At 44.8% G+C, this 24,123-nt stretch overlaps 2 protein-coding genes across 2 annotated transcripts in view; one reads left to right on the top strand and one right to left on the bottom strand.

The window, feature by feature from the left end:
• twy (twitchy) overlaps nt 1–10,473 on the top strand; it is a 61,313-nt gene extending 50,840 nt beyond the window's left edge. The window contains exons 17-19 of the mRNA XM_069846025.1: nt 1,170–1,484; nt 9,876–10,004; nt 10,098–10,473. Coding sequence (XP_069702126.1) covers nt 1,170–1,484; nt 9,876–10,004; nt 10,098–10,208 — 555 coding nt within the window. The 3' untranslated portion in view covers nt 10,209–10,473. The remainder of the gene's footprint in view (nt 1–1,169; nt 1,485–9,875; nt 10,005–10,097) is intronic.
• Nucleotides 1–24,123, bottom strand: part of LOC138713718 (ATP-binding cassette subfamily G member 4) — a 405,479-nt gene that overhangs the window by 17,939 nt on the left and 363,417 nt on the right. The window lies entirely within an intron of this gene.

The raw sequence follows: 24,123 nt of genomic DNA, 5'->3' as shown, positions 1-24,123 counted from the left end.
ATATATTCATCCATGGCAGCGATGTCAGATTTCCCTGAAGGTTTTATCACACTGTAAATGCGTTTTTAATAATTTATTGTTGTATGTTATTAGTTATTACACAAATGAAGCATTTTTCGACAACATGACAAAGGAGTATTTTTTTCTGCTTGTTCTTCGCGTTGGTATCATACCACTTATATGCATCACTACCCAATAGTGTTACCATAAATGGGTGTAAAACTTCAGACACAATTTTTTTTCGGCTAAACCATTATTCAGATACCAAAATGACATTTGACTTTTTAGTTACTTACATCCTAAAGATTCTCTTCTTAAAATTAATGCAATTATACCCCTTTCACCATATATATATATATATATATATATATATATATATATATATTTTTTTTTTTCTTTTCGTACATTGTGATGGTATTTATTGGAGGAAAATTATTTTTCTAGATCTTGTAGATGTTTACACATTGAAGTATTTAAGTCATTCTTCAGTTGTAATGTGAAGGTTCTCCTACTGCATTGATTGCTGGTTTTGACTCACACAATAACACTGCCTTATTGAAAGATTTGATAGCAATAAAAAATTGTTTCAGTGACGTGTTTATGGCCTCTAGTTCTCCTTCAGAGTGTGTTGTTTTTAGTCCTAGGCCGATGTAAGATGAGAATAATTTACTGTACCGGTACTATAAATTCCTGCTTCTGTGTTAAGATTCTTTATTGATTAGTGATCCATCAGTGCAAATATGAATCCATTCTTGTTGTGGAAATTTTGTATTGTTTCTAGACCCACTATTTGCAGTACTGAAAAGTCTATTTTCTTCTTCAAAATTTTTTCTACCAATTCAACATTGTTTGCTGCTTCTGGTATGTCGTGATGATGAATGGATAAAAATATACTCCAGATAACATTGAATGACTTATGAAATCTCTCATGATGTGTTCAAAGTAAAATATAAATCTGGAGGTAAACTAGTCCTCCAATTTGGTGTTCAAGTGTTCAGGTGCGGACAAAATCATATGAAGATTTTACAGTGGAATGGAAGTAGTTTGATACAAGTAAATTCCAGAATATTGGATACTGAAAATAATACAAGAAACACTGAAAAGCTACACCGCAACACAAGATCTAAATTATGTACAAATATGTTGCATCTTTTATCTGTTTCCTTTAGTTACGAGCAGAATTGGAGGCAGGCCTTCGAGTTGCTCAAGAAGCTAATCAACAAGCAGAGGTCGAGCGTGAGAAACTTCGGAATCAGAAACTTCATTTTGATGAGGAAAAGAGACGTTTGGAAGATTATGAACGTGATTTAACGTCCAGAGCACGTGAGCTGGAAACTCTTACAAAGATGGCTGTTGCAACTAAAGAAGAGGGCAGGCGGGCATTAGAAGAAGCCCGTAGAATGGAGCAGCAGCGTTCCTGTCAGGTGGCTGACATCCAGAAGCAGCTGGCTGAACTGCGTGAACGTGAAAAGAGATTGGCACAGGTACGTTGAATTTACACAACTACAGTTCATTGCATAGTTTACATTGGGGAACATGAGTTATATTTATATATTTTAAAATAGGTTCTACATCCCTCAATTAAGGAAGAAAGTAGGCCTTTCATAGCTTGATCAAAATACCTTCTTTCTATGAAATGTCTGAAAACAGGTGTGATATCACTACACACATTCTGCTCTTTGCAGGCTATCTTTCTTTGCTGTATTCTTGGCAGCATTAAGCTGTTCATTATTCTTTTTCCGAACTTCATGCACTCGTTAAAGAGGGACTGAACAAGATGCAATCCAATATTTACCACTGCCCCACCCCATTCCCCTCACTAGCCGCCACTACCTCCACCCCCACCACCATCACCACCACTGCAATCACCCCCACCACCACCAACCCCGCCACCATCACCACTATCCCCACCATCACCACCACCCCCGCTAACATCACCACTGCCATCCTGCCACCACCACCAATGTCACCATCACCACTGTCACCACCACCACCATCAGCTCTGCCACTACCACCACCACCACCACAACCACCACCCGCTACCACTACCACTGCCATCCCGCCATCACCACAAGTCACCACCACCACCACCATCACCTCCGCCACTACCACCACCACCACCACAACCACCACCCCGCTACCATCACCACTGCCATCCCATTACCATTACCACCACTGCCACCACAACCATCGCCCCCACCATCACCAACACAGCTGTTACCACTACCACATCCGTTACCACCACAACAGCCGTTACCACCACCACAACCGTTACCACCACAACCGTTACCACCTCCACAACAACCACCACCCCCGCTACCATCACCACTGCCATTCCGACACCACCAACATCGCCTCCGCCACTATCAACACCACAACCACCATCCCCGCTACCATCACCACTGCCATCCCACCACTATCACCACCACTGCCACCACAACCATCGCCCCCACCATCACCACCACACCCGCCGCCACCACCACCTGTGCCACCACCACCAACCCCGCAACCATCACCACTATCCCCACCATCACCACCACCCCCGCTAACATCACCACTGCCATCCCGCCACCACCACCAATGTCACCATCACCACTGTCACCACCACCACCATCACCTCTGCCACTACCACCACCACCACCACCACAACCACCACCCGCTACCACTACCACTGCCATCCCGCCATCACCACAAGTCACCACCACCACCACCATCACCTCCGCCACTACCACCACCACCACCACAACCACCACCCCGCTACCATCACCACTGCCATCCCATTACCATTACCACCACTGCCACCACAACCATCGCCCCCACCATCACCAACACAGCCGTTACCACTACCACATCCGTTACCACCACCACAGCCGTTACCACCACCACAACCGTTACCACCACAACCGTTACCACCTCCACAACAACCACCACCCCCGCTACCATCACCACTGCCATTCCGACACCACCAACATCGCCTCCGCCACTACCAACACCACAACCACCATCCCCGCTACCATCACCACGGCCATCCCACCACTATCACCACCACTGCCACCACAACCATCGCCCCCACCATCACCACCACACCCGCCGCCACCACCACCTGTGCCACCACCACCAACCCCGCCACCATCACCACTATCCCCACCATCACCACCAACCCCGCTAACATCACCACTGCCATCCTGCCACCACCACCAATGTCACCATCACCACTGTCACCACCACCACCATCAGCTCTGCCACTACCACCACCACCACAACTACCACCCGCTACCACCACCACTGCCATCCCGCCACCACCACCAGTCACCAACACCACTATCACCTCCGCCACTACCACCACCACCACAACCGCCACCCCGCTACCATCACCACTGCCATCCCATTACCATTACCACCACTGCCACCACAACCATCGCCCACACCATCACCACCACAGCCATTACCACCACCACCACAACCACCACCCCCGCTACCATCACCACTGCCATTCCCACACCACCAACATCGCCTCCGCCACTACCACCACCACAACCAACACCCCCGCTACCATCGCCACTGCCATCCCACAACTATCACCCAACCATCACCCCCACCATCACCACCACACCCGCCGCCACCACCATCTGTGACACCACCACCAACCCCGCCACCATCACCACCACCCCCGCTAACATCACCACTGCCATCCCGCCACCACCACCACTGTCACCACACCGCACTCGCCACCATCACCCCGCCAGCAACACAACCACCACCCCCGTCACCACCACTCCCGCACCACCACCACCCCCGCCACCACCGCCACCCCCGCCACCACCTCCACCCCCGCCATCACCATCCCCGCCACGACAATGACCCTCGCCATCACCACCGCCGCCACCATCACCACTCCCGCCACCACCACAACTCCCGCCATCACCACCACCGCCACCAACACCACCCCCACCACCACCACCACCCCGCCATCACCAACACCACCACCACCACCACTGTCACCACCACTCCCGCCACCACCACCACCACCCCCACCACCACCACCACCCCGCCATCACCAACACCACCACCACCACCACTGTCACCACCACTCCCGCCACCACCACCATCACCACACCCGCCTCCACCACCCCCACCACAACCCCACCATAACCAGAACCATCACCCCCGCCACCACCACTGCCGCACCACCACCACCCCCACAACAGCCACCCCCGCCACCACCACCACCCCCTCCATCACCATCCCCGCCACCACAATGACCCTCGCCACCACCCCTCCCGCCACCATCACCAACACTACACCCGCCACCACCACCACCACACCGTCAACCAGCAACACCGCTACCACCACCATCCCCGCCACAACAGCAACTCCCGTAACCACATCCGTTACCACCACCCCCGCCACCACCACCCCCGCCACCACAATGACCCTCGCCATCACCACCACCGCCACCATCACCACTCCCGCCTCCACCACAACTCCCGCCATCACCACCACCGCCACCAACACCACCCCAGCCACCACCACAACTCCCGTCACCACAACCGCCACCACCGCACCCGCCACCACCACCCCCACCACCACCACCACCACCCCCACCACCACCACCACCCCGCCATCACCAACACCACCACCACCACCACTGTCACCACCACTCCCGCCACCACCACCATCAACACACCCGCCTCCACCACCCCCACCACAACCCCGCCATAACCAGAACCATCACCCCCGCCACCACCACTGCCGCACCACCACCACCCCCACAACAGCCACCCCCGCCACCACCACCACCCCCTCCATCACCATCCCCGCCACCACAATGACCCTCGCCACCACCCCTCCCGCCACCATCACCAACACTACACCCGCCACCACCACCACCACACCGTCAACCACCAACCCCGCTACCACCACCATCCCCGCCACAACAGCAACTCCCGTAACCACATCCGCTACCACCACCCCCGCCACCACCACCCCCGCCACCACAATGACCCTCGCCATCACCGCCACCATCACCACTCCCGCCACCACCACCATTTCCGCCGCCACCACAACTCCCGCCACCACCACCACCACCACCACCGCCACCACCAACACCATCCCAGCCACCACCACAACTCCCGCTACCACCGCACCCGCCACCACCACCCCCCCGCCATCACCAACACCACCACCACCGTCACCACCACTCCCGCCACCACCACCATCACCACACCCACCTCCACCACCCCCATCACCACCCCGCCATCACCAGAACCATCACTCCGTCACCACCACTCCCGTACCACCACCACCGCCCACCACCGCCAACACCGCCACCCCCGCCACCACCACCACCCCCGCCATCACAATGACCCTCGCCACCACCCCTCCCGCCACCATCACCAACATTACACCCGCCACCACCACTACCACACCGTCCACCACCACCCCCGCTACCACCACCATCCCCGCCACCACCGCAACTCCCGTAACCACATCCGCCACCACCACCCCCGCCACCACCACCCCCGCCACCACAACCCCCGCCACCACCACCACCACCCGCTGCACCACCACACAACCCTTGCCACCACCACCACCACCGCCATCACCACCACCCCCGCCACTACCACAACTCCCGGCACCACCCCCGCCACCATCACCACTATCCCCACCATCGTCACCTCCACCATCACTAACACCATTACTACTGCCACCAAAATCACTACCCCCACTACCATCACCACTGTCACCACCACTACCTCCATCGCCTTCGCCACTAACACCACCACCCCCGCCACCACCACCACCACCCCGCCATCACCAACACCACAACCACCCCCGTCACCGCCACCAGCCCCGCCATCACCACCACCGCGACAATCACCTCTCCCGCCACCACCACCACCATCCCCGCCTCCACCACAACTCCCGCCACCACCAGCACTACCACCGCCACCAACACCACCCCAGCCACCACCACCATCCCCGCCACCACCACAACTCCCGCCACCACACCCGCCACCACCATCACACCCTCCACCACCACCACCCCTCGCCTCCACCACCACCACTACCAACACTCCCGCCACCACCACCAACCCCGCCACCACCACAACTCCCGCCACCACCACCTCTCCTACCACCACCACCATCCCCGCCACCACCACCATCCCGGCATCACCACCATTCTCGCCACCACCACCACCACCGCCACCACCACCATCCCCTCACCACCACAACCCGCGGCACCACCACTGCCATTCGCGCCACCACCACCATCACCACACCGCACCCGCCACCACCACCACCCCACCATCACAACCATCCACCACCACCACCCCGTCACCACCACTCCCGCCACCACCACTCCTGCCACCACCACCGCCACCACCATCCCCGCCACCACCACTACCCCCGCCACCAACATCATCCCCGCCATCACCACAACTGCCGCCACCACCACCACCATCACTGCCACCACCACCACCATCCCCGCCACCACCACCATTCCCGCCACCACCACCACCCGCGGCACCACCACACAACCCTCGCCACCAACAACACCACCGACATCACCACCACCCTCGCCACTACCACCACACCCGCCACTACCACATCCCCCGCCACCACCCCGCCACCACCACTACCACTCCTGCAACCATCACCACTATCCCCACCATCGTCACCTCCACCATCACCAACACCATTATTACCGCCTCCAAAATCACTACCCCCGCTACCGTCACCACTGCCATCCCGCCATCACCACCACCACTGTCACCACCACAACCACCATCGCGTTCGCCACTACCACCACCAAACCACCATCCCCGCTACTATCATCACTGCCATCACACCAACATCACCACAACTGCCACCACAACCATCGCCCCAACCATCACCACGAAACTCGCCACCACCACCATCCGTGCCACCACGACCAACCCCGCTACCATCACCTCTATCCCCACCATCACCACAACCCCCGCTACCATCACCACTGCCATCCCGCCACCACCACCACTGTCACTACACCGCACCCGCCACCACCACCCCCACCACCACCGCCACCACCACCCCCACCACCACCACTCCCGACACCACGACCACCGCCACCACCACCACCTCCACCACCACCCCGCCATTACCACAACCAACACCCCCGTCACCACCGCCACCCCCGCCACCACCACCACCTCTTGCACCACCATCCCCGCCACCACCATGATCCCCGCCACCACACCTCCCGCCAGCATCACCACCACTACACCCGCCACCACCACCACACCGTCCGCCACCAACCCCGCTACCACCACCACTCCCGACACCACCACAAACCCCCGCCACCACCCCCCCCGCCACCACCCCCCCGCCAATACAACCACGCCCGCCACCATCACCCCCGCCACTAACACCACCCCAGCCACCAACACTCCCACCACCACCACCACCCCTTCCACCACCACCACCACCACCGCCACCCCCGCCACCACCACCACCCCTGCCACCACCATGACCCTCGCCACCATCCCTCCCGCCACCATCACCACCACTACACCCGCCATCACCACCACACCGTCCGCCTCCAACTCCGCTACCACCACCACTCCCGACACCACCACAACCCTCCGCTACCAACCCCCGCCACTACAACCACGCCCGCCACCATCACCCCCGCCACTACGACCACCCCAGCCACCACCACCACCCCTTACACCACCACCCCTTACACCACCACCACCTCCTCCGCCACTACCCCCACCACCACCACCACGCCTGCCACCACCACCACACCCACCACCACAACCACCGCCGCCACCACCACCACCGCCATCACCCCTGCGACCATCACCACTATCCCCACCATCGTCACCTCCACCATCACCAACAGCATTACTACCACCATCAAAACCACACTACCCCCGCTACCATCACCACTGACATCCCACCACCACCAACACTACTGTCACCACCACCGCCTCCGCCACTGCCAACACCACCACCACAACCACCACCCCCGCTACCATCACCATTGTCATCCCAACACCATCAACACCACAGCCACCACAACAATCGCCCCCCACCATCACCACCACACCCGCCACCACCAACATCCGTGCCACCACTACCGACCCCGCCACCATCACCACTATCCCCACCATCACCACTACCCCCGCTACCACCACCACTGTCACCACACCGCTCCCGCCACCACCACTACCACCACCACCCGCGACACCACCAACAACCACCCCCTCCGCCTCCTCCACCACCACTACCACTACACCCGCCACCACCACCACCTCCACCCTCTCCACCTCCACTCCCGCCACCACCACCACACCCTATGCAACCACCATCGCCACCGGCCCTCCCACCACCACCACCCCCGCCACCACCAACACCCCCGCCACCACCACCACCACCTCCCCCGCCACCACCACCACCCCAGCCAACACCACCATTCCCGCCATCACCACCACCCGCGGCACCACCACCCTCGCCACCACCACCACCCCCGCCACCACCACCATCCCCGCCACCACCACCACTCCCGCCACTTCCACCACCACCCCCGCGACCATCACCACTATCCCCACCATCGTCACCTCCACCATCACCAACACCATTACTACCGCCACTAAAATCACTACCCCCGCTACCATCACCACTGCCATCCCGCCACCACCACCACTGTCACCACCACAACCACCATCGCCTTCGCCAATACCACCACCACAACCACCATCCCCGCTACTATCATCACTGCCATCCCACCAACATCACCACCACTGCCACCACAACCATCGCCCCAACCATCACCACCACACTCGCCACCACCACCATCCGTGCCACCACGACCAACCCCGCTACCATCACCTCTATCCCCACCATCACCACAACCCCCGCTACCATCACCACTGCCATCCCGCCATCACCACCACTGCCATCCCGCCACCACCACCACTGTCACCACACCGCACCTGCCACCACCACACCCACCAGCAACGCCACCACCACTCCCACCACCACCACCATCGCCACCCCGCCATCACCAACACCACCACCACCCCCGTCACCACCACTCCCGACACCACCACCACCGCCACCACCACCCTCACCACTACCCCGCCATCAGAACCACCACCCCCGTCACCACCACTCCCGCACCACCACCACCGCCACACCCGCCACCCCTGCCACCACCATCCCCGCCACCACCATGACCCTCACCACCACCCCTCCCGCCACCATCACCACCACTACACCCGCCACCACCACCCCCGCTACCACCACCACCCCCCCGCCACCAACCCCCCCGCCAGTACAACCATGCCCGCCACCATCACACCCGCCTCTACCACCACCCCAGCCACCAACTCTCCCACCACCTCCCCATTACCATCACCACCACCACCCCTGCCACCACCACCACCCACTGCCACCACCACCACTAAATTTTCTTTTGTTTACTTTGTTTCGAATTTCGGTACTGACAAATTTAATACAACAACTGGCAGTTACTTTCTGTCATGTTTAGAGCATCATTTACCTTTGAAGAAGTTACCGACTGTTAGTCGACTACCTACATAGTCGTCATTCTTCAAAATAGCTGGGTAGAGTTATTCTACCATTTCTATGTGTTTATAGGCCTAGTTGTAATTTTTAATGACAGGTTATGTTTATCCCAGCAAGAGAAGTTTATCTCCTATATTAATATAATCTAGTAGCAGGATGAAGTGTTATACATAGTTATGTATGGAAAAGATGCAGCAGTGTTGGCAACATAATACATTCTTAAATTATCACGAGAAAATGAAATAATCATATGTATGTACAAAATAATTAGTAATTTTATATTTCTTCTCTGATAACAGGAGAAAGTGATTCTGTCACAAGAACGTTTAGCAGTACAAAGTCAGAAAGATCGGGAGTTGTGTATACAGTGTCGTCGCCCTGTTGCATTTACGTTTTCACCTCCGCCTACACCTCCCAATCTTGATAGGGTATGTAGTTTGTTATTAGTTATTGCTTAGTTTCTGTTTATTGTCGTGGTATTTTACATGGTGTATTACTTATGCTAATGTTAATGTTTGCAGAGGTTTGTGGATCCGAAGTTGATAATCATGAAGTTGTCTGCAGAGGATGAAGCCAGTAGGTTGGAACAAAACTCTCATTTTCTGAGTTCTCGTGTTTCAGCAAGCAAGTGAGCCTTATGCGTGTGATCAGGTGGTTAGTTTTATTTCCCAGTTATGGATTATTGTTTGTATATAAACCGTTCATTGAATATATATTTTTATAGGGAATATTATATAATGAATTTGTGTACGGTCTATCATCGTATTTCAAATGTACTGTAAAGTAATAGAAAACACTGTGCAGGCCTTTGATTACAGTATTGACGGTTTTACCTTGTAATTGAATACTCTTCATATACATTTTGTACAGTATTGATAATAAAAGTAACTAAAATTACATTGTTTAACACTGTATCATATTGCATTGTAATAAAAAAAATGGAGGGCCAAAGCCTGCCAGCCTAATGTTCACATGCCATAGCAGAAATGAAAAATCATCCGACCAATACAGTGATAGTTACGGCTTGGAAGTTAATGACCTAAAAATCAAAGAAAAATTAAATATAAAATTACCTTAAATTTCTGAAAATATGTTAAAAAAAAGAGCAATGTTTTAATAATAATAATAATAATAATAATAATAATAATAATAATAATAATAATAATAATAATATTTACTTACTTACAAATGGCTTTAAAGAAACCTGAAGGTTCATTGCTGCCCTCACATAAGCCCGCTATCTGTCCCTAACCTGAGATAGGATTGGAAGTAAATCCCGAAAAGACTAAGTATATGATTATGTCTCGTGATCAGAATATTGTACGAAAGGAACTATAAAAGTTGGAGATTTATCATTCGAAGAGGTGGAAAAATTCAAATATCTTGGAGCAACAGTAACAAATATAAATGACACTCGGGAGGAAATTAAATGCAGAATAAATATGGGAAATGCCTGTTATTATTCGGTTGAGAAGCTTTTGTCATCTAGTCTACTGTCAAAAAATCTGAAAGTTAGAATTTATAAAACAGTTATATTACCGGTTGTTCTTTATGGCTGAGAAACTTGGACTCTCACTTTGAGAGAGGAACAGAAATTGAGGGTTTTTGAGAATATGGTTCTTAGGAAAATATTTGAGGCTAAGAGGGATGAAGTTACAGGAGAATGGAGGAAGTTACACAACGCAGAGCTGCACGCATTGCATCCTTCACCTGACATAATTAGGAACATTAAATCCAGACGTTTGAGATGGGCAGGGCATGTAACATGTATGGGCGAATCCAGAAATGCATATAGAGTGTTAGTTGTAAGGCCAGAGGGGAAAAGATCTTTGGAGAGACTGAGACGTAGATGGGAAGATAATATTAAAATGGATTTGAGGGAGGTGGGATATGATGGTAGAGACTGGATTCATCTTGCTCAGGATAGGGACCAATGGCGGGCTTATGTGAGGGCGGCAATGAACCTCCGGGTTCCGTAAAAACGAGTAAGTAAGTAAGTAACCTGAACAAAATTAATCTAGTCCTGCCATCATATCCCACCTCCGTCAAATAATAATAATAATAATAATAATAATAATAATAATAATAATAATAATAATAATAATAATAATAATAATGATAATAATAAATTATTATTATTATTATTATTATTATTATTATTATTATTATTATTATTATTATTATTATTATTATTATTATTATTATTATTATTATATGTCTCCGAAATTACTCCAATATACATTTAAATATTACGAGGATTGAAATTCCAAAACATAGCTCTTATTCAGCATTGCAGTAAAGAGCCATTGCTATTCATAAGATCCCGGATTTAAAGTATTGCCATTTGTCTTGAAAGACATTCCTGTATATTGCAAAACTCCTTTCTACTTCAGCTGACGTCATGGGCGCATACTTGAAGCAACTAAGGTCCTCTGGTAAAAAATGTTCATCAATAACACAGAAGTCAGAATTTTCATCTTGCAGAACTTTCTCGACTTTAGACATTGATTGGTACCCAATGTTGTTTTTCAATACATGTTTCATTTTCTCTTAAATTCTTGTCCAATTTTTCCTACACATAGTGGCAAAAGTTCTTCGAAACCATTAATCTTTTTGACAGCTGAATGAATGCTCTCATCTTTTTTTTTCTAGCCATCTTATTGTTGTTGCCGAAATTGAAACGTTAGTATTGAAATGTACCAAATTTCCCTTAATTTGAGGATCAGCAGCAAGACTTGAGAAATTGCTATAGAAGAAGTACTTTCTATATCAATACTATCTTCATTTGTAAGATAAATTATGCCGACTGCAGGCACTGTGGGTGCAATATTTGTTCTGTTGCATTGAATGGGAGGAAGCACTTAACACACGTGATCAAGAGTTAAGGTTGATGCAATCATAAGGAAAATTCTTGCATGACTCAATCAAATTGCCCAAGCATCTGCAGTAGGTTCTCGAATATAGACTATGATTACACCGTAAAAAAAAGTCCGTTCAAAAGCAGAAAAGAGCAAAAATGTAACGAAAAGTAGAACATTTCCTAAAAAAATGACCAATATACAATTAAAGACCGAAAATGCAACATAAAAATAGGCTATATTGGTTTGTGTTGAAGTGAAACGAGTTTCTTTAGTATCCTACATTGTCTGTGATGTCTCAGAAAAAAGATGATATTTCATCAACTTCCGAGCCCTAGTGATAACATATGGTTAACATGACATTCTTCCCAGGCGTCATAACTGACTTACAAAATCAGATTTCATTACTCACTATTGACATTGGAATTTTAATTACTTCACCTTTCATAAACGAAATAGAATATGTTCAAAACCAAGCTCTCAGGCTCATTACTGGTGGAATCAAAACAACTCCAATCGATTCTATGAGATTCCTCACTAATATTAACAGCATCAAAATGACAATAGAAGAAAAAGCACTGATTCAATATGAAAAACTTATCAGATTACCAGGAAACAATTGGCATTCATACAGCCCTCTCTGTAGATTGAAAACTCAAAAAAGTTCATATCCATTGTTCAAGAATTAAAATAGAAAATCAATATCCCGAATTTAAAAGAAAACTTACAAATTAAACCAAACCCCTTAACTCTATTAAATATAGAATATAATCTAAATTTAACAGAAGAAATACTGAAATCAGAAGTAAACACTGAAATAATGAAACAGTTGTCTTTAGAGACAATATTAGGTACCCTCCACAAAACTGGCTTCATTTATACACCAACGGATCCTTGATCTCCAGAGAACAAGGTCCCGGTGGAGGTGTTACATGCTATCTCTTCTCACTTTATAGATCACTTGGATATGGAACAACAAGTTTTGATGGATAAATTGTTGCAATAAGTGAAAGTACCACATCAATAAATTTAAGAATGCAGTTGTATTGTCAGACTCCAAAGCAGCTATTCTATCAATAGTCTCGAGACACACACACACCTTCATCTCAAACAGCAGAAATAACTAAAATGCTCTCTCAATTAATATCACTCAATAAAAGAATTGTATTCCAATGGATACCATCCCATTGTGGAATCCTGGAAAATGAGAATGAGGATGCTTTAGCAAAGAAGGGCAGCACTGCTACTTACAGACCTGTTACTAAATCTACGTATTACTCTGTGAAAAGATGTATTAAATCTACATATTTAGAGTTCAACAAACAAAATTTGATAACACAATCTCAAGGGAAAAAATGGAACTCTTTGCATCAAAATCCACAGTTAATTCCCGATTTACCACGCAAATCGTCTGTAGCTGCATTTAGATTGGCAACAGGCCATGATTGTTTGGCCAAACACCTGCATAGAATTGGAATATATCAGTCCCGTAACTGCCCATTGTGCAACTCAAACCAAGAAATGAATTCGGAACTCCTCAAAATCTGTGCTTCAGTGGCTGACGATGATAATATCTTTGAAAAATATTGGAGTGCAAGAGGTGAAATGACTTTATTATCAAACGCCTGGCATTAGAAAACAACAACAATTGACATTGGTCTTCATCCCTATTTCTCATGCAAAATGTACGTTGTTTAGATTATTTTAATACTAACTTACCAAAGAAGATCTTGTATGTAGACTTGAATACTGCAAAGAGAAAATTGCAGTACCAAGATGAGCTTCAAATACATTGTGAATTCACTTGTGTCCAGACATGCGAAATGTAATAATCTACTGCCTCAAAGGACCCATTTCCTAGCAACGGCTAATAAAGCTTGTAGTATTGTCGTTACTTTGAACCAATAAGAAAGCAAGAAAATACCACTGATTATAACCTGTCCACACAATTTCCTTTTACGAATAAATGCAACTGGTTAGGGAAGCTGGAAGATTTCAGACAGCGCATTCGAGTTGTTCACGAGAATAAACACTATGTGTGCGTGGATATGGAAAGGGACCAGTTGTCGAGTATTGAGTTATTGTTATTTTTTAACTCTACGATATTAGTTTAACATGTGCATGAAAAGAATTAATGGTTTAAAGAAAGATCTATCTTTTATCTTCGTAGTGTATCCAGCTACTTGCTGACAACACGTGTTCCACTATGTTTCAATATGAATTTCCTCTTCTTACAAATGATGGTTAAAAAACACGATCTGGTTGTATATTTCAGCAGGCACATTCCAAAGATGAGGTGTATTCAGTATATACCGGAGAGAATTGTCCTAGGTTACAGGGATTGCAGATTTTAGATTAGTTCTATGGATGCAAATCTAGTCTTTCAGGTGAAGCTTCCTGTAAAGCAGTTTTGAATAATTTCAAGGGCAAATTTTTTCCGGGGCCGGGTATCGATCCCGGGACCTCTGTTTGAACTTACCAGCGCTCTCCCAACTGAGCTACCCGGAAACTCCACCCGACACCGTCTGCTTTACAGGAAGCTTCACCTGAAAGACTAGATTTGCATAATATGTACGTCACTGTGTACGTTAACAGAAAACCATAATTCCAAGTCACACAGAGTTTGTGTGTACTCGATGTGGGTCTCTGGAGTTTCGTCAGCCCACGCGAGTTGTGTGGATATAAAGGGAAAGTTGAGACGGTGTCGGGTGGAGTTCCCGGGTAGCTCAGTTGGGAGAGCGCTGGTACGTTCAACCAGAGATTCCGGGATAGATACCCAGCCAGGAACAATTTTTCCGCTGAAATTAGTTCTATGGATGTTTGTAACAGGGCAGTTTAAGAGGATATGTTCCAAATCTTCTTCATTATTGTTGTACCAGCAACAACTAGAATTAACAAGATTAAAGCGGTGAAGATATTTCTGAGTGATAATATGGCCTGTCCTGGCTCTTGCTTTTGTATGTGTCTGGGAATGTTGCGGAAGATTTGTAAATCATTAGGTTTCTTTTGAATGTTTTGAAGTACTTGACCTTTATCAGAAGAAAGCCATAATTCGACCCATAAATTTGTTAAATGAGAATTTACTGCAGGATATGCGCTGGTTAAAGAAGTTATTTGCATAGGTTTGGGCCCCAAAGATGTCGTCTGTTTAGCAATATTATCTACAGTCTCATTTCTATTAATGCCGCAATGACCAGGTATCCATTGGAATACTATTTCTTTTTGAAGATTTAGTTTATTTAATATTTTTTGTATAGATATTGTGATTTGTGCATAGAAAGTTGGAGTATATTTCATGATATTTAGAATAGCTCCCATCGAGTCACTGAAAATGCATACAAGTATATCAGATAAGGTAGAGACATGTAAAAGAGCTGCCTCTATGGCCAGTAGTTCTGTTTCGAGACTAGAGGGAAATGAACATGATATATAATATTTCTCGTTATATTTTGGGATATAATACCCTGTGCCTGAAAGTCCATCATCAGGATTCTGTGACCCATCAGTATAGATATGAAGAAAATTTTTTTTAACTTTTTTTTATATAATTACAATACAGTATATAAAACTAAAGAAAGACAAGACCTGTAAAACTGAAGCCATATTCTTCTTAAACTAAAACCTATTTTTTAGTATAGAGGTTTCTAAATGTATTATATTTAAACATTCATAACTCTGGTTATGTACATCACTTACGCTGATTATGCTATTTTCTGTTTCATTGACATGTTTTTTTTTTAGACCTTATTTTCCAAAATAAGTGAAAATGTAGTGTAGTGTTTTTTCTGGCATTTCTTTATTAAGAAGAAGGTCCAGGTTTTCAGTCTCAATTTGTCTCTATTTATTTTATATAAATTCACACATGAATTTGACTGCTGCTGTTCATCTCTGCATTTTGGACAAATCCACACCCTTCATTGTGTGACCATTGTGGCCAATCTTCTTCAATAACCACATGTAGAACGATTTAGTTTTCTAGGAGATAGTTTTCTCGGAATAGGAAGCTTTTGTGTTTTATTAATAGAAGTTAAGTGGGTGTGCTGATCTGTCACCTACTTCTGAATTTAGAAATGGAAGTCTTGGTTATAGCCTAGTATATCCTTCTTATCTTCCAGCACAAAGCAACGTATCTTCTCATACAAATCAGTCTGTCTCTCATGGGTAAGAGATTTTGATTTTTCAATTGAAATGAAATGCTATCGAAGAATAGTAGAAAAAACAAAGCGGGATAGAGTACTATGAAATGAGAGAATTAGAGAGGAATTAAAACAGAAATCAGTGGAAGAGAAGTTAAGAAGAAAACAACTAAAGTGGTATAGACACATGGAGCAAATGGGAGAATAAAGAAAACCAAAGCAAGTAATGGAAGCAATGATGGAAGGGAGAAGATGGAAGGGAAGACTTAGGACCAAATATGTAGATAATATCAAGATGATGGCAAGGAAAAGAGGGAAAGGAATCGAGGCACTGAGAAGAATGGCGAAGGATAGAGAGGAATGGATGAGATGGATTGAGGCAGACCCGATGTCGTGAGACAAAAGGGAAAGAGGAAGAAGAAGTATTTAATTTTTGTGACGATTACTCAACCTCACTAATATTTAGGCAAGGAACTTGGATAAGCCAGAATGAATTCAGAAAAGGAAAAAGAATTCCAAATTACAATACCTCCCTTTATTATAATTATCTCTTTCAAAAAACATTCAACAACAAGAATATATCTCTTTAATTATGATCTCTATCTTAAAAGGACATTAACAAGAAAACGTCCAACAATAAGTAATAACATCATCTACCTGCATCATAATGTCTCTTAATACAGAATAACAACAAAACCTTCGGGAAACCAAAAAACAAATAACCAAACTATTTCATTAAACAACAACCCCTTTTAACATATCTTTAAAAAAAACTGTCTCATCTCACAAGCAGTCTCAAATTCCTGGTATAGGGGAGAGTCGGGTAGTATCGGACATTGGGTAGTATCGGACAGTGCGTTTTTTTCATCTACCACCATATGGTAGCACCTGAATGACATGGTTACGTTTCTCTATGCGACATCACAGAAACGTAACCATGTCAATCAGGTACTATCATCGGTAGATGAAAGAAACTCACTGTCCGATATTACCCGATGTCCAATACTACCCGACTCTCCCCTATACTTATCGGATTCTAACGTCAATTTTAAGTTGGCTGATTCCTCCAGGTGAACTGATTCCAGGTTCTTAATCGTCCGTCTCAGGGCCAGTCGAGAACTGACTTCCAGTTCCAACCACGATCACTACACTATCCCCCTCGCCTCGAACATTCAAGTAGGAGATGGAGGTGGAGGTGGATCGACGCATGTACACCAAAATAGCTAAAATTTTTGATACACAGGGAACGATATTATAAAATATATATAGTGGAAAAAATAGCTAAATTTTCATTCTGTCGGATAACAATATAAAAAGGCAAGCATACAATAACATTTTTAAAGAAATCCTTGGTGATGTGAATATATATTCAAAATATGGTACACATTTCTTCTAAATAGAACTACAGTACATACACCTTTCCCGCATTCAGTACGATTTTACATCACAAAGACAATCGGACAAAATCATTTGTTTTGTTTACGATACCTCTATACAAGCAGTAGAAGTAGAGCAGCTCTTTGTACTCACAGTCAGAGACCGAACGCTTTCTGTGCAACACACAGGTATGCAACATGGCACCGCAAGGTCAACATAATACTTTTGAACAAAGTAAACTTGTTATTTGTCACTATGAGAAGAAAAAAACTTCTTGTGAAATAGCAAAAATAGTCAATTTGAGCAAAAGCACACAGTCTCTGATATACACAGATAAAGAGATGAGGATAGGATAGAATCTTTACCGAAACCGGTGGGCCAAAAATTCTTTCCGGAAGAGAGGAGAGTTCTGTAGTGAGAAAAGTAAAGAAAAATCCCAGGAACTGGAAATACAGCCCAGGAACAGTACGAAAAATATTAAGAAAAGCTGGTTTTAATGGCCGCACTGTAAGAAGAAAGCTCTACTTCTGTCCTAGGAATAGAAGAAAAAGACGTCTGTTTGCAAAAGAGTTTTCTAGCAAAGACACTGATTGGTGGGAGCATGTCATGTTCACAGACGAGATTAAGTTCATACTCAATGGTTCTGATGGACACGTGACAGTTTGTAGAAAAGCCAGTGAGGAGCTGGAAGAGCATAAAACATGGTGGAGGAAGCCTATTGGTATGGGGCTATATATCAGCCAGTGAGGTCGGAAAATTAATAATGTTCATCGAAAAAATCATGGATAAGCACGAATAACTTAAGATATTGAAAGGCAATGTGAAAATTAGCGTTGAAATGACAATATCAGACAATTTTGCATTCTACCAAGATAACAGCACCAGGTGGCCCGGGTTCAAATCCCGGTTGGGGCAAGTTACCTGGTTGAGGTTTTTTCTTGGGTTTTCCCTCAACCCAATACGAGCAAATGCTGGGTAACTTCGGTGCTGGACCCCAGACTCATTTCACCGGCATTATCACCGTCATTTCATTCAGACGCTAAATAACTTGAAATGTTGATACAGCATCGTAAAATAAACAAAAAAAAAAGATAACAGCCCTAAGCACACAGCCGAAATTGTGCAATGATGGCTGATTTTCAATTGTCCTCATATACTTCATCCTCCTCCTCAATCCCCAGATCTTAATGTTATCGAGCATGTCTGGGATAAACTCAAGTCGGCCGTCCAACAAACACCCATCATGTCAAAGCAACATTGAAGACAAGACTGCAAGAAGAATGGCTCAAAATTTTCTAATTGTATCTCAAGAACTTGGTCCACAATATGCGAAGGAGGCTGAGAGAGATTATTTATTAGAAGGAAAGGAATAATAAATCTGTTTTGTTTGGTTGTAAACTTCATTTGTTTTGTTGCAAATGTAATTCTGTCAGATTATTTTTATGAGAATAAAAAAAACCTTTCTCTTTGTTATGTTTTGGAAATGTATATATTTATTTTCTAAATATAATAGAGTGTATATTTGATTATTTCAATCAACATTACAATGTAGGCCTAAGTTATTTCATTATAATCTAATAAAATGTGTGTTGTCTGATTATTTATGGGAGTTACTGTAGTTCACTTCAACCTCCAACTGTAAATGTAGCTTTGTGACTTGGCCCAAGACAATCAGCAATGTATGCAAAGGAGGGAGAAAAGAACCGGTCATCCTATTCCATTATCTCCTGGCTTAGTCGCCTTATGAGGTTCAAACCTGTCTCTGGACAGTTAACTAAACAGCAACTTTCAAAGACAGGAAATATTATGGTCAAATCAAAGATGGAGTAATATCATAGTCTAGTATATACAGTCACGAAGCTTGAGTTGTGAGAGTGCTAGGAACAATAGACTGTGCCGGTACTATTTCGCATTGGTTGTAATGAGGCGATATTAGCGATCCTAGTGGTTAGCAACTACCTATGGATGCATATTCACTACGTATTGAGCTTCGTGACTATATACTAGACTGTGGTAATATCTCAATAGGCTATTCGAGCACAGATTCTGATACTGAAGAGGAATATGCAATTCTTCGGGAGTTACTAGGCCCTACTTTTTCTTATTAAAAATGAATCACTACTGTTTGATTCACAGCGAATATGAATATTTTTATTATAGCAAAGTAGGGCTGCTACAATATAAGTTAAGGTTTGAAAAGTTTACCACAAAGATTAAATCATGAGTCTTCTTTTTTTCTTTATTTAGAATCGATAAGGAAATGGAGTTTTTATTCTTTGCTTACAGCAAATTTCACATCACAGCATTGTATTGGTTAAATCACAGACGGCTGTGGTTAGGTGAAGGTCGCAGTTGTACTCTCTATGCCTTGGTTTACATCAATCAGTACAGTAATGAAATTAGGTACAAATTCGTGTGAAAAATGTGTGTTATAGTTATTGTATAATTACCCGATTTATAGGTGGTTTCAATAAGATGCGACTTGTAGAACGGAGAAAACAGCATTGTATTTCTGAAATATACATATTCCATAATAGGCCTACATCAAGTTTGAGAAATACGTCGACATCTAGTTAACCTCACTCTGCAACATCACGTTATGAATATTGAAAACCATGACTACTAGCCTAACTTCAACGTAATTCTTGGTAAGTAGCTATAGTTACAGTATTGTCTAATTGTATTGATGTACCGGTAATTTAGTGTTTCCCAAGAACAGGGCCCCGAATCAATTTTAGGACCGTGAAAATCGTTATAAAAGCTTAATCTATATTTATTTTAAAGCTGGGTTACTCTCGATTATTGTTTTATTGCAACCGACTTCACTAATCTCAAACAAAGTGAATAGCTTTTCTATAGCAGGCGACATAAACTTCCAACGTGCATTTTTCTTAAGTTCTACGTTACGGGAATCTGTGACAGGTTATGTTAAGTTAGTTTACTTTTTAAGCTTTTTGTATGCCTTGCATTTACGAATCTGTGACATTATTAGGTTAGTTCAGGCTTTTGGTATGCCTTGATATACAAATCTGCGACAGGTTAGGTAAGGTTATGTTACTTTAGGCTTTTGGTATGCCTTGCATATACTCAGTGAATTGAAATATGCGTTTCGCGTTCATTTTGAATTGTTCTACCTATTTATTTTACGCGTTACATAATCATTAAGGTTCGGATAAAGTAGCTGTATCAGAATAGGCTGTATAGGAAAAGGCCTTGACCTGCTTCAGATTAAGTAAACATTACCACGTTTCACTAGCTAAAACTCTGTCTGCTGGGAAGAGCGTTCCCCTCTCCCTACCTGAAACATCACGGAATGGACAATACAGCTGATAGGAACTGAATACTTATTCGTCGTCATTACAGATCGATTATTTAGTCCTGACAGCTCAGCGATGCGAAAGAGGGGAAGTAATAGGAGTAGTGGGGAGAGCTCCGGAGTAGTAAGGGCGAGCGGTCGGTAAAAGAATGCAGTACCGGTACAGATTAATTGTACTAGAAACATACCGCTGTACCGCACGCATGACATCCGATTGCTCCGAAGGTAAGCGAGTGACTAACCCAAACACCCCTTGGCGTAACTAAATGGACTCGCCTGACCCAGGCGCATATCGGTGGCAACTGTCAGGACTAAATAATCGTACTTTTACTGTCGGCTGGAGGACACGCGACAACTACTATAGCCCCGTCGCTCTAATTTCCGACAGCCAATCGCATTGCAGGTCGGCTACATTTAAACGTGTGCGTCTTGTAATTCGCTGATGAAGACGTCATGCATTTCCTAAGGCTCGATAAATACTTAATATAATCGCCCGCCATTTTGGCTCTTTCGTTGGCGTTTGCAGAAAGCACACGAGGACTTTATTTGCCGCTCAATTATTTGCTGAATTACGGTGCGTTTGATTTATTATCATATCAACTACGACATGATAATGTTTAACGGTTTGACAAATAGATCCCTCGTCTGGTAGCTCGGCAATGAATGAGCAAAAATGATGAACGATACTACCTACCTAGACTTTATAGAGCCTTCACTTCCTAAGACGTAAGCAAAAAGGAGGAGTCACGCCGGGAATAACAGCGTCGCGACTATAGTAGTTCATGATTCTAAACAAAACGCACGGACCAAGGATGCCTATCCTGATACAGCTACTTTATCCAAACCTTAATCATCTGATGAGGTTTTGGCTGATTGTAAATCTATTATCAGGCAGTGCATCGTACTTGACGATAAGTGTCAGAGGAAGAACAAATTGTTTGTATGCATCTGAAATCTGACTAGTGTAATATGTAGCTAGTCGGCGATGTATGCAATTGAGGGAAAAAGGAGCTGGCCACCCTACCCCAGTATCTCCTGGCCTAGTTTCCTCATAAGTGGTGCCTTGTTGGTATCACTTGAGAGGTTCAGACCTGTCTTCGGACAGTTGACTAAACAACAACAATAATCACTTTTAAAATTAGGCCTACCTACACCGATCAATTCTTTTCAATTGTTATCTATTTTCTAATATGTTTTGAAGTCAACTCTGTGGTGTTTGAGTAAAGGGAGATAAGTAATAAAGATGAGTTCGGAAATAAACGAAAATTAAACTTGGAACCCTTATTACAAATAATTTTCTATACAAATAAAACACATCAACTGCTAGTATTTTTTTATTTTTGCACACCCACTTGTATAATTTAACTTGTGTGTTCATCTGGGGAACAAAATTCCACCTGGACAAAAAAATGACTTATACCCCTTTACCCGAACACCACAGAACTAACGTCCTATATGAACTCTTCACACTCCAAACTACCTTCCATAAAAAAAAATCAGACCTTTTTTTTTCCACTCTTTTGGTCAAAAAACGTTCAGTGTCGCGTGCTATAGAAAACCCCATAGCGGATATCCCCTCTCTTTGTAATACCTGCATAACTTAAGTTATTTGCGTGTTTTCTAGCGTATATAAAATAACAGACGTTAGCCTACTGTTGTGTTTAGATAGCATGGTCGGTCATAACATTCTGTGCAGTAAACCGGGCAAGCCCATTTGATACTGATATGGAAAAGGGATGTATGGGTTAATCGCTGTGCAGCTCCTGTGGAGTTCACTTCACGTAGTATACTAACTACGGTATTGCAAAACAGTACTATAATGGAACTAATAAAGACATTGTAGTTTAGTTTATTGTGAGTGGAAGTGTGAAAAGAGAAGACTGGATTATGTTCAGTACAAGTGTTTGGATAGCTGTAAATGGAAAAACTATGAACGCCATGAGTGCAGGTACGTGACCAACGTTTTTCAACATAGCTCAGCCTGCTAGGCTTTGACGGCAACAACTTTTATCATTTTTATTTAAATTAATAAATATTATTAAATTATATTCCATCACTATCTTATTAACAGCTATAATTAACCAGAATATTTTCTGAGAACCGTTTCATTTGATATAAATGAATAAGGAAATCTATACTAATAATAAATCTGTAGCCGAAATTTTTCTGGTAATATTTGATTTTCCAAAAATAATTGGTCCTAACATATATAATTAACCGCCCTGAAATCGAAAATCGCTTTTTTGAAATTTTTGTTTGTATGTCTGTCTGTCTCTGTCTGGATGTTTGTTACCTTTTCACGCGATAATGGCTGAACCGATTTATATAAAAATTGTAATATAAATTAAGTTCGTTGTAACTTAGGATTTAGGCTATATGGCATTCAAAATATTTTATTTAAAAAGGGGGGGTTATAAGGGGGGGCTTGAATTAAATAAATCGAAATATCTCGCTTATTATTGATTTTAATGAAAAATGTTACATAACAAAAGTTTCTTTAAACATAATTTCCGATAAGTTTTATTCTATACAAAATTTTGATAGGACTGATATTTAATGAGATAAATGAGTTTCAAAATTACAATAACAACGCTAAGACGGTGTAATGAAATAAAAAAGAAATGATTTCGTCTATAAGGGGCTTGGACAACAACAATTGAAAGCTATGAAACATACGGTAGCCTACAGAGAATGTTTCTGTGTTTGTATGAAGTAATATCGGAAGCTAAATTAACTGATTTGTATAATTAATTATTAATTCACCATTGGAAAGTGTAGTTTCTCTAGATGGACATGCTATAATGTTATTACAGTAACTTCTGAGTGAATCGAGGACAGGTAAGATTAAAATAGCTTCTTA

The sequence above is a fragment of the Periplaneta americana genome, chromosome 14 (genome assembly GCF_040183065.1).
Source record: "Periplaneta americana isolate PAMFEO1 chromosome 14, P.americana_PAMFEO1_priV1, whole genome shotgun sequence".
Classification (NCBI taxonomy): Eukaryota; Metazoa; Arthropoda; class Insecta; order Blattodea; family Blattidae; genus Periplaneta; species Periplaneta americana.
The sequence above is the reverse complement of the archived record's forward strand: the minus strand, read 5'-3'. Positions and strand labels throughout refer to the sequence as shown.